At 46.7% G+C, this 11,532-nt stretch overlaps 1 protein-coding gene across 1 annotated transcript; it reads right to left on the reverse strand.

The window, feature by feature from the left end:
* Positions 1-598: 598 nt before the first annotated feature.
* LOC118427283 (complement C1q tumor necrosis factor-related protein 4-like) lies at positions 599-10,689 on the reverse strand. The gene is made up of 3 exons (XM_035836980.1): positions 10,399-10,689; positions 3,852-4,092; positions 599-1,835 (listed from the first exon to the last, which is right to left on the reverse strand). The coding sequence occupies exons 2-3, from the start codon at positions 4,072-4,074 to the stop codon at positions 1,369-1,371; spliced, it is 690 nt and encodes a 229-aa protein (XP_035692873.1). The 5' UTR covers positions 4,075-4,092; positions 10,399-10,689; the 3' UTR covers positions 599-1,368.
* Positions 10,690-11,532: the final 843 nt, after the last annotated feature.

Here is an 11,532-nt window from a genome sequence, read left to right on the forward strand (position 1 = left end):
GAGAATGACACAGGGCACATCTGGAACACTAAGGCATGCAGAAATTTCAAAAAGGTTACCACAGAAAGCGGAAGGTCCTAACCGACAATTAAAAGTAAAAACTGTACCAATATACCGTAGTCTGGGTACCATCAGGGTAGTAGTGTGCTCCTATGTTCGCTTCTGCTACTCGTCTGGAATAGCTGAGAAGCGATTGTACATAGTGTATAATAAGCGTCGAAGTGAACACTATCCGGATGGTACCCAGGCAAAGTTTACTGCTAACAGCCATAATAAGGACCGACTGGCCAATGTTACCACTTGCTGATTCTCCCTCAGACAAATTTTCCTTTGACCCAGGCGTTCTGAATCCTGTCTATAATGATCACCTGTCTACTGTGAACATGTACTTAAGCCCCTCGACTACAGGCGGTTGCCTAATAAGGGAGAAGTGATATATCCTGGCAAGTCTAATTAGAGGAAAACAGGCTGAGATTCCAAAGGTATTTCTGTCAGGTGGCGGAGAGCCAGCAAAGAACCCAGGAGTGAAACTTAATCCCCAGAGTTACTATTCTGGAGCAGGCTAACGACAAACGAAGTAAACCAGCCAAAGCTACAATGATCGTTTCACGTTTACTTCTGTAATTCTTTTAATCTCATGTGTCTATATATGTTTGAATCACATAAAATACAAATGCACCAAGAGGCGTTGTTTCCGTATCTACGTATATCATTCCTTGGACTATTTAACGTTTACAATATCGACTTATTTTTACATACACTCCACATTTTAGTTTACAACACTTTTTATTAAGTATTAACAATTTGTCATTTCGATTTCGTGACATAACGTAAATGTATTCCATATCTTAGACAACATTCTCTTTAGAGCAAGACATCACAGCAACCAAAAATGGAACATCTAGATGTCCATACGTTACTTTCAGACTCAATTCTATCATGAAAAATAAATACATCGTCACTCTGTTTTAAATCATACAACCTCTCAAACTGAGAAACGTTCACGTGTCCAGGGTCCAGCGTTTTCTGCATTATTTCCGTTTGAGAATCGAGTTATATCTATTTACAACAAAAAAACAATACTCTCTCTCCTTTTCTTCACTTAATTGTTTGTTTGCTTGCTTGTTTATTCGCTTCTTGTTAATCCTGGTAGAGCAGGAACCCCGTGAATAAAATAGACCATGTCCACTTCTCTCGCTACCTGGTCACATACTTGTTTGTTTGTTTGTTTGTTTGCTTGTTTGTCAATCCTGGTATAGCAGGAACCCCGTGAAGGTGATGGTGCCGTCCCCCCCGCTGCTGTCCGGTAGCCCCCCACTATTCACATATTTGTTTGTTTGTTTGTTTGTCTATTTGTTTGTTTGTTTATTAATCCTGGTAAAGCAGGAACCCCGTGAAGGTGATGGTGCCGTCCTCTCCACTCCCGTCCAGTAGCCCGCCGCTGGCCAGCTTGGTGTAGACGGTGTCCCCCACCTCCAGGTGCAGCACGACCGCCTGGGACAGCATGCTGGTGTCGCGCGTGCTGTCGTCCTCAGCCGTGGCCTCTATCCGCCGGTTCTTCATCAGGTGCACTGCGGTCCGCCGCGCGTCCATCTTCTTCATGTTGAAGGTGAAGAAGTACGTTCCCGCCACCCGGCACGTGAACACCCCGAAGTACGGGTCGAAGCTCGAGCCCACGTTGCTAAGCAACCTGTCGAACTCGATGACTCGTTCCCATGGCGCGGTGAAGTCCGTGGTGCGCTTGGCGGAGAAGGCGACCTGGGAACCTCCGCTCACCGGAAGGATGTTGTTGTTGTTGTTGATGTGGTTGCTATGGTGACGGCTTTCAGTGTTACCTAGGTGACGGAAAGGTCGTTTTAGTAAATAAGTAACAACAAATCAACAACGTTCTTTAATCTAACCTCCAGAAAGCAGACCTCCCGTTGGTGAGACACTATCCACGGGACAAAAACGTTACCTGGTGTCCAATCCTATTAACGCTACTTCACCTTTATCCAAGGGGTAACCTATACCTGTTTTTAAAAACAGGACATTTAGGAATATTAAGTCGACGTTCGGTGGTTTCAAATAGGAGTGTTTTCAAAATATTGCAGTATGAAACCACCGTCGTTGACTTAAAAGGTTTTAACAGGTATAAGTCAACAAGAGATATAAGTCACCCCTCGGATAAAGGTGAACTAGCGTAATTAGACTCGCCAGGTATGATATAGGTTTGGATACCAGGTTAAAATGTATCAGTTGTCCAATGGATACTGCCTTGCAAACCTTAAGATCGTCTTTAGATTTCTCTAATCTACCTTGTCAGGACTATCACAACTTCCTTCGTCTCCAGGATGCCGCATGTGGACAGCGTTAGTTTTATTGAGACAGAACAGATAACAGATAAACAGCCTTAGCGCAAACCACATGGATGAACTTGTACCGTACAGACACTCTGGGTTTCAAGGTCAAAATGGCGGCCTTTGTGAACACAGAACTCCGTAAATGGTATCCTGTCGTTTCCAGGTAGAAAGGCTCCTAGTTTAGAGCGTACAGCGACCAAAATTGGATTTTTGTGCCCTTCAATTGGAATATGACGGAAGATGCAAAAGTATCGTTGACCCAAAAGACAATGAAACACACCAAATACGACAGAAAATTTTCTATCTAAAGTTATGGAATTCGTTGAGCGATCTGTCAACTATTTTGGTCGCCCAGGGGTCGCAGCCTCTAGTGGAAAGATGGCGATATGGACGGTCACCCAGGGAACCGGACACAGACTGGCCACACAGATCGTCAGTAAGCTGTGCGTTGCGGACCTGTAATCCGCGAGAGTAGGTCAAAGGGTATGTGACAACATCGATTTTACGCTTTCTTTACCCGATAGACCGAATTTGGCAAACCTGTAATGGAGACGTGTTACTTTCTCGCCGAAAACAAAGTTTGATTGTTGGCACCCAGACGAATTAACAGGATTGTGGATTTTTTTCTTTAATATTCTGCTTGGTCGAATGTGATAAACACCAAACACAGGAGTATTGTTCAGGTATAGCTGTGGAACTAACGCGTTTTGTCAGGTATGCTTCAAAATCAGGGTCCTTACACGACTGACACTGGCTGCCGATGACGCTCTGCGAAGCCCCCACAACAGGGTCTGCTGCAGTTTGATAATGCCGTTTTGTGCTGACTTTGTAGTTTTCTGATTTCGAGTTGGCCTCTCGTTTACAACAATCACAGCCAGTAGTAGAACATGGTAGCAATCAGGGCAGTACGCAATCATGCGAAAACATTACATATACCTCCAGCTGTGCCGACAAAAGAAATGCCTCCACAGCTCTATCATTGAACCGTGAATAATTTCAACAGGTTGGTAAAGTGCCAACTAACAAAGTGGTTGTTTGTTTTTTTTAAATTCACAACCAGATGTTTACAGAAGCTTTCTGTGACTGTTTGTTATCTTCTTAGGGGGCAGTTCTGACTGGTTCTACTTCGTACTGCAGCTAGGTGTCGCTGCGGCAATGCTAACAATGCGGTCACAAACATGACTGAGTCTCAATCATCCTCATCTTGGTTCATGACTAGAGTGCGTCAATGAAGGTTAGACATTAAGACAATAAGATACGTTATAAAAGCATATACTAGTACTCAAGAAACTGGATACTTAGATTTCTTTCATTCCTATTGGACTACCTAGAGTTTGTCCTAGCTAATGTCCTCTGCATTTCAATTCATTTCCTCAGTGTCACTGACGAAAGGTACTGCATGCTACCTGAAACGTCTGACCGTTTCCAAAATGATATCCTGTTGATTGAGTATATATATCTAGAACTTCTTTTTGGCATGACTGAAGTGGGTTTTCTGTAAGCTCTTACCGTAGGATGTGGGTGGTCTCCGGTGCACCGGCGCTTTCCCCGGTTTGTATCCTCCCGGCTTTCCCGCCACCAGTCCGCCATCCTCGCACACCGCGCCGGGCGGGCACCTCGGTTTCCATGACGACGGGAGGGAGAAGGCCTCGGCAGAGAGGGAGAGGCAGACGACCGCGAGAGAGAACATCGCACCGGCAGACATCTCTCTCAGTACACATGGGAGCTGCATTTTTCGGTTTTGTTTTACCTATAAAGGAACAGAAAGAGTTGAATAACAGGTCTACAAAATGATTGCGAAGGTCAGACATCAAGAAGTTCGTACCTCTCTAGATCTGTTTCTTAAGATCAATCCTTAGTCTCATAACACAAAAACAAGTCTCGCGAACGTCCGCCCGCCAATACTGTGTCCTTCGTCAGGTTCTAATGACCAATCACTCCGCACACGTGACCTGAAGGACACGTGACCTGATGGGTTCGTGACTTGAGCAGTTACCTGTTTCCTTGTAGCTAGTTGCATCAAACGTAGCAACTTTAATCAGGTTACGCTCACGTTTAATTATAATAGTTACTTTTATCCTGAAAACCTCCACCTTTCGTGCCAGCTTTGTCTACTATAGGGGAGCAACTGGCCAACCACCTCCAGTTATAAACCACATTAAAGGTTAAAACAGTCCCGCTTAGTTAGACCCTCTTGTTTAGAGCCCCAGGCAGTTACCAACCGTTTTAAGGAACAATGAGTGAATGTTGAGACAAAGTCTTATTCCCTTGCAGTATTCCCTGCATTACCCACTACCAAGTCCCCCCCCCCCCCTTCACTCCCTCACGGGGTGAGCAAAGGTCTTCCGTGCAAGTGTTGTTTTTCTTAGCGCGAAATCGGTCCGATACAAACATTTCCCCCGACCGCCTTCAGCTGTCCAACAACGTGTGTGTCAGTGCAACAAAACTGGTGTAAATCGTTCCACATGTGATACGTAAGTGGACCGGACTATATTTAAACATCTGGTCTGACATTCCCTCCTTCACCTTAAAGATATCGCGGGTGTCGTTAAGATCCCTTTCACCCACCGGCGGCGCGCACGTGCGGTTCCTTGGCCTCTGCGTGAGACCCAAGGCCAGGTCTCCCGTCTGTAGTGCCGGCAGAGGGCCTAAGTGCGTTTTTGGGAGATGTAGGGATCGAGCTATTTCAGTTAAGCGCTAGCTAAGCGTTGTCGATAAATTATATGTGAAATGTAGTTGGTCGCTTTGATTTGGTAGCATATTATCTGTTAGCCCAAATTCATCGTTCAGCGTTATTTTCAAATTCCTTTAATCGCAACGGAACGTTCAGCGTGTATGCCAATGACTCTCAACTTGCCATAAAGCATTGCCAACCCTCCTAAATTTACTAGACCTTTCCAGGCTCCACAGGCCTTTAGAAAAATATCAAAAATCAGCCAGATAGGAGACCACATAGACAGAGAGGACATGCCAGGGGATCCGGAATTAGCAGGCCTAGGTTCCATAATGTACTTCTCGACCGGCTAACTTCTATGGCATGTTGTCAGTCCATTTGGCCAATTTCTACTATTTTGCAGCGACATGTGGAACCTGGTAGAGGTGTAACCCCATGTAGAGGTGTAACCCCATGTAGAGCCTTGCCCCGTGTGTGTGTCTGTGCCGCGTACATCCCATGTAGAGCCTCGCCCCTTGTGTGTGTCTGTGCCGTGTGTACCCCCATGTAGAGCCTCGTCCCGTGTGTGTCTGTGCCGTTTGTACCCTATGTAAACCCTCCCACAAGGCTAGGTTTCCGTGTGTGTGTCTGTGCCGTGTGCGGCCTGTCACCACAATTATCCACGGCACTACCGGAGCCCGACACAGCCATTCGTCTTCAAGGCTCTCCTTAACCTCTCAAGGAGCTTCCGCTTTGAAATCCAAATCCTTTAAGTCACCTTAGATAAATACATTATCCGGAAGGTCAATCAAAGGAACGAACTTTTAAAAGTCTTTATTTAAGGGTTTTAAGTTTTAATCAACGTAGAGTAAGTAGAGTTTTCTTCTTCTTTTGGGTATTTTCTTTAAAAAGCGCAGGATAAAGGTCCAATTTCAGGCGAATTTGCGCTTCTACTGTGTAGATCACCTGGTCAGGACGGATCCAAACATGGCTAATAATCTCTGCGGTTTCCCCGAACCTTTGGCGGACATCCCGCTTTGAAGCACACACGGTCCGAAAATAGAGCCTTGAGTCAAACCTGCTGTGAGTGTGAGTTTCCAGGCCTACCGTTCGGCTACAGTGTGGGACCCGTACACGGAAAAAGACAAGGATATTAAAACTGGACAGGATGCAGGACCAAGCTGCCAGATTCTGTACGAACAGCTATGTCAGGGGTGTTAGTGTCACCAAAATGAAAACAGACCTGCAGTGGGTGTCACTTCAGGACAGAAGAGAAATATCCTGACTATACATGATGTACGAAACTGTAACCTCCACCTGGCCTTCCTACGGTGGTACGACCAACTCCTCTGGTAGCAAACTCCCCTATAAATATGTGTCACTAGTATTCTCCCTATACTAGTTTTAACCAGCGTAGTCAGTCTGCTTTAACTGGTAGATGTAACAACTACTGACTATACCAGACAAGAACTAGAAATTGTCATGCCTTTAAGTTTTCAACCGATATAAGGATATTCGCTATCTCCTAGAATTATCAACCCTAGCATCCAGCCTTACTATAGTTCCTGAGTCTCTTCTGTCCTCTCCATAAATTTGGTTGGGAGGAGGTTTGTGCTGACCCTGGAAACAGTCTGGCACCCAGGCTATTAACCTGTTGACTCCTGTTTAAACTCCTGCAGGACCAAACCGTCCTCTGTCACAGCGCCAGCGGTGTGGTGGTTGCAGTTAAAGTATTTCGCTTGTCTCTCACGATTTTGCAAATACTCTGCACCACACGGACCTGTTTGAGCTCCGATAATTCTGCCAAACGGCCCCATAGCTGACCAGGACCAAACTGTCTCCTGTCAGGACCCCGGCAGGGCGCTTGTCACCTCTCATCTCGCCTGGGCGGATTTCCCCATTTCTGGAATTTTCTTCCGTCCGAACCGTTTTGGATGAGAATAGATGACTTTAGTTCAGTCGATCTTCAAGCAGATGCATGGCTACAGCTCAGGACCCGTATAGAAAATGGGAGCTGCCCCTGCAGTTTCAAAATAAGCCGCTAGTGGGTCCAAACTTATATCACCTCTTCCCTACCGTAACAGCTACCTACCAACCAAAAATCAAGCCCGTAGCTTGTACAGAACACGAGATGTCAAAAACGGAAGTTCTACTGCAGTGTCAAGGAAAGCCGCAAGGAGGCCTGGCATCTAACCATTTCTTTGTTTGGCCAACACCTAACCATATACCAAATTTCATATCACTCCATCCATAGTTCCTGGAGTTATCCTGCCTAACCACGAACTCCAAACTCAACTCAACATTGTAAAATCACCATTTCCACAAGGGAATGGGCGATTTGAAACAGCGCTCAACAAATGTCATAGATCATTAAAAACTAATCGTTTGCGTTTTGTTGTCATTTGAGTCATACGTTTTTCTTTGCATTATATCCATTGCCCAATAATGAAGCGTTAAAAGGAATCCAAGTTCAGTGAAATACATGTACTACGAGTCGGTGCCATGTATCTGCTTGAAGATTATACTTCAGGGCTATCACGCTGTTGTGCCCCAGTTTCCCCATCGTTACTGCGTTTATCCCCCGTCCTTATATAAACCCTTCCAGACTTCCTCAAGCCCTAAAGCGGAAAGCAAAACAAGTGGGTATGCGCCGGCGGGAACCAAATTGGCCCGCACAGAAAACGTTAACCTAGATTAGGAGCCGAAATGTCTAGTCTTCAAGCAGACGTATCAGCTGGATGACATACAGAAGAACTTGGAGGCCAAATAGGGACAAATAAGTCGCCATGGGATTTCTCAGTCAGTCTTTTGCAGTGTATCCAGCTATCACCGGCCGGACAGTTCACTCCTAGGCCAATTAACTCCTACTAGTCTTTCATTCCCAACTTGACCAAAGTCCCCTGTTACTAGCACTATTCGGAGAGGCGGAAGTCTGTTACAGCCTACGAAATGTTGACATGACGCCTGTGGTGCCGACAGGGACGTTCTTAAGCGCTTCCCTACGTCAAATGACGCTCCCTGACGTCCCATAAACGTTACGTAACGTCCCAAGGCGTTTCCCTAACGTCGTCGTAAACATTTCAGACCATCTAAACGAGCTTGCAGCACTCCGGATACCTGGCGTTATCTGTTAAACCTCGACATCCCCACTCTAAGTGCCAACCGCAATCCGAAGGGAACTGGGCCCAATTCCTGGGTTCCAATTAGACGCGCCAGAGGCCGCCCGTTCACAACATTGTTCCCATAGCCGGGCGACAGTCCCGACCGTACCCGGGCCAGCGACATGCATTCCGGGGCGGGTGGGCATACTGTGAATGCAGAAATATTCGCGGTGGTTTAATGTTCACGGTTTTCGCGATGACCACTTCACCGCGAAATAAAAGCCACCGAGAACATTTTTTTTTCCTTTTTTGTATGATACTGCAGCCTATGGCGCTACCGCGAAATTAAAACCATCGCGAACACTCCATTTTCCCGCTACAGCGAAAGAACTTAAATGCGTTCACATAGGCGCGGACCTACGGCACGCAACCCAAACATCGGTAGCCACCGGGAAGGCAATCCTACACACCTGAAACAACCCTCGTGCGCAAACTTGTCGTTCTTGATACACGAAAGTGTAGTCTGCTATAAGCGAGATTTAATCAGGCTAACGAAAGTGGATCCTTGACAAGAACCGCTTCAGAAGACCAAGGCCGAGGCCAGCATCAGGTAGACCCTGCTTACGAAAGTGTCATCTCCTTCACATTGTCTTGCGAAACGTCTTAATTCTACTCTTAACAAGACAGAGTAAAGCGACCAATAAATTGGATGACAATGGTGACTTGAAAAGCTATAACAAATCGTTTTGACGTCGTCTTAAAAGCGTTTGTATCTGGCTGTCAATTTTGACAGGTTTCCCTTTAGTGTTTGGCAGCCGGACACAAAGAAAACCTTTTTAAAGAATACAAGGCCTGATAAAAATGAGTGAAAGGACCTCATGTCCAGCCGGAGGCTAACCTCTGCTTAGAGAGTCCGACTATAAACTACACACTGAGAAACACAATCACACTCCAGAGTCTTGTTGAACCCCAAAAGCGTCCACACCTCTATTTAGCCGCTTCCCGTGGCGAGTGTGCTAGAGTTTCAGGCGGGGTTGGCCGGCTGCCATCGCGACCAGCTCACAACTGCGTGTCGGAAACTTCCGTGTGCGTGTCGGTCATGTTGTGGTCTCTACCAGGCTAAGTACCCTGGCCATGGGCAGGATAGTTTTCCAGGGGTACCGTAGTTTGATCTACTTTGGCCAACATGGGGTTTCATTGGTCTTAACCTTAGCATGGACTCACTCTCCCAGCCAATTAGTCCACTTTTGGGCGTATGTTACGATCCGTGCCCCCGTAGGAAGGCCCAGTCATGTTGCGTGGCGGCCTTGTCTCTACCGGACTAAGGGTTATAGTAAAGAGAGAGTAATTTACATGGGGAGTTTGGTCGTCATAGGGTAAGATGTTCCCCTTCCCACGCACGGACTGACTCCAGTTGCCAATTATTTTGCTGAACGACTCTGTTGGCCAATTATTTCCCCGATTTATGTTGAATTCTGCTATCCATGTAGCCTGGGTGCCACCCGATAACTACCGGTACTCCTAGTCCTATGTAACTCATGGGGGCCGGCTGGTAAAACTCCACTACGATCCCCGCGACCAAACCTCTGCTTGGAGAACACCATAGAAATCTGGTCACCATTCTCAACCTAAATTAGCGGTTTGGGGAGTTTTGCTAAGAATGGGTTTCTGGTAGTGGCCGAAGACCTATACTTGCTTCGCCAGGGTACTGTTTTAGTCTACAGAGAAGCAACAACAGTAACTCCGGTACTTAGTTAAATCGGATGGTACCCAGGCTACTGTAAACCGAAGGAAGGCTTGTTGAAGGCTACTGGCAGCCAGCGAGGACAGTTTTGCACCTGTGAGTCCGCCAGTCTGAACCGAGGATGTTCCGACGCCTGGACGATCTGCTAGACATGACGGCCCGGGAGCGCTAGTTGGTGGTACGCCCCGCCCGGCTGCGCCCCGAATCGGCTCGTCTGGCCAACCCCAAGACCTGTTCCTCTCCGTAACGTTTGAAACAGGCAGCTGACTAGGGCATACGAGCCGAATTAATCTGGCTACTTTACCAGATTGGGCTGGAAAGCCTACCGTTACGTGTATTCCGTGTATAATTTGTCAGCATAGCTATCACCGTAAGTCACCACACACAAGACAAGGAGTAACTAAACGTTACCCCATTAACAGCACGATAATAACGACCGCGTGGTCTCTATCTTTCTCTCCCTCTCTCTTAAGTCCGACGCACTACAAAGCTAAAAGCTAAGATATGTGAGACGAAATGGAAAGTTTTCTACTCCACAAAGCAGAACAGAGCTCTTACCTTGTGTCACGACACGATAGTCCGAGGTAGTCTGGATATATTCCTATGAGTTTGGCTGTTGAGTTCCGCGGTTCTGACTTCCCCGTGTGTCCTGTGCGGGTTTGTACTGGCTAGCGTTCTCTGCGCGCCGTTTTTATACCGGGAAAGCCTCACCCCCGACCCAGACTCGGAAAGGAAGTCCCAAGCTCCGCCCCGATGACGTCACGCTTACTGCCAGAAGCTGTCAGCGTCTGTTCGCGCGGTTGACGTCACACTCGGGGTAAACTCAGAAGTCTGTTGTCGGTTCGCGGGGTTGAGTCAACCGCGGGAAGCGAGGGCGGAATGCACGGTGCATGCCAACCTGTTGGACCATCTGCGGAGGCTAAACGCGCGGTTTCCTGTCCATATCCGGTTTCGGCGACCGGAAGTTACGTGGTCTGACCTCCCTGATGCTGCCCGTGACCTTCGCGACTAGACTAGAGCAGACCAAACCGATCCGCTTTTCTTGCTTGTCAGACATTTTCGAGAAGAAAGAGAGAAAGGGAGAACAGAAACATGTAAGGGGTATTCAGCCAAAACACATGACATGTTTGGAGTTTGTCTAACAATGTCTCCTATTGGACATCTTAAATTGTCTTCATTCATAGTTAGGGTATAAAAGATCAGTCCTTCCAGATCACTTCAGTGTCACTGACGGAAGGTGGTGGATACCATCTGAAACGTCTGACCGTTTCCAAAATCATATCCAGTTGCTTGAGTAACTGCTTTTTGGCATATCTTATTACCTGGATGTCTAACCTACATCGACGTGTTTGGAGTTACGGTTTTCCATCTGGTCTTAACATCTGTTTGGATATTGTGTATTATCTATAATTGTTAATGGTAAAATAAGACCCTAATTTAATTAATTGAACAGGACAAAGTGGAGAGATTTGAAAAGACTGATTGCAGCTGCCGAGTGTCACGCTGATCTCATCAAAAATATGGATTTGTCAGTATAACTGTGGTGTAAGGAGAAGGGAAACGTAGATTGAATCGGTCTATTATTAAAGTTCAATTCTCTCTTTGTGCCGAGAAAAACTAGTACGAGCCAGTTGGAACGTGATCCCGGCAGCAGTAGCTGGCTGCTCCCGTGGAAAATCGTGTCGCGACCCG

Source organism: Branchiostoma floridae, chromosome 1 (genome assembly GCF_000003815.2).
Source record: "Branchiostoma floridae strain S238N-H82 chromosome 1, Bfl_VNyyK, whole genome shotgun sequence".
In the NCBI taxonomy this organism is placed as follows: domain Eukaryota; kingdom Metazoa; phylum Chordata; class Leptocardii; order Amphioxiformes; family Branchiostomatidae; genus Branchiostoma; species Branchiostoma floridae.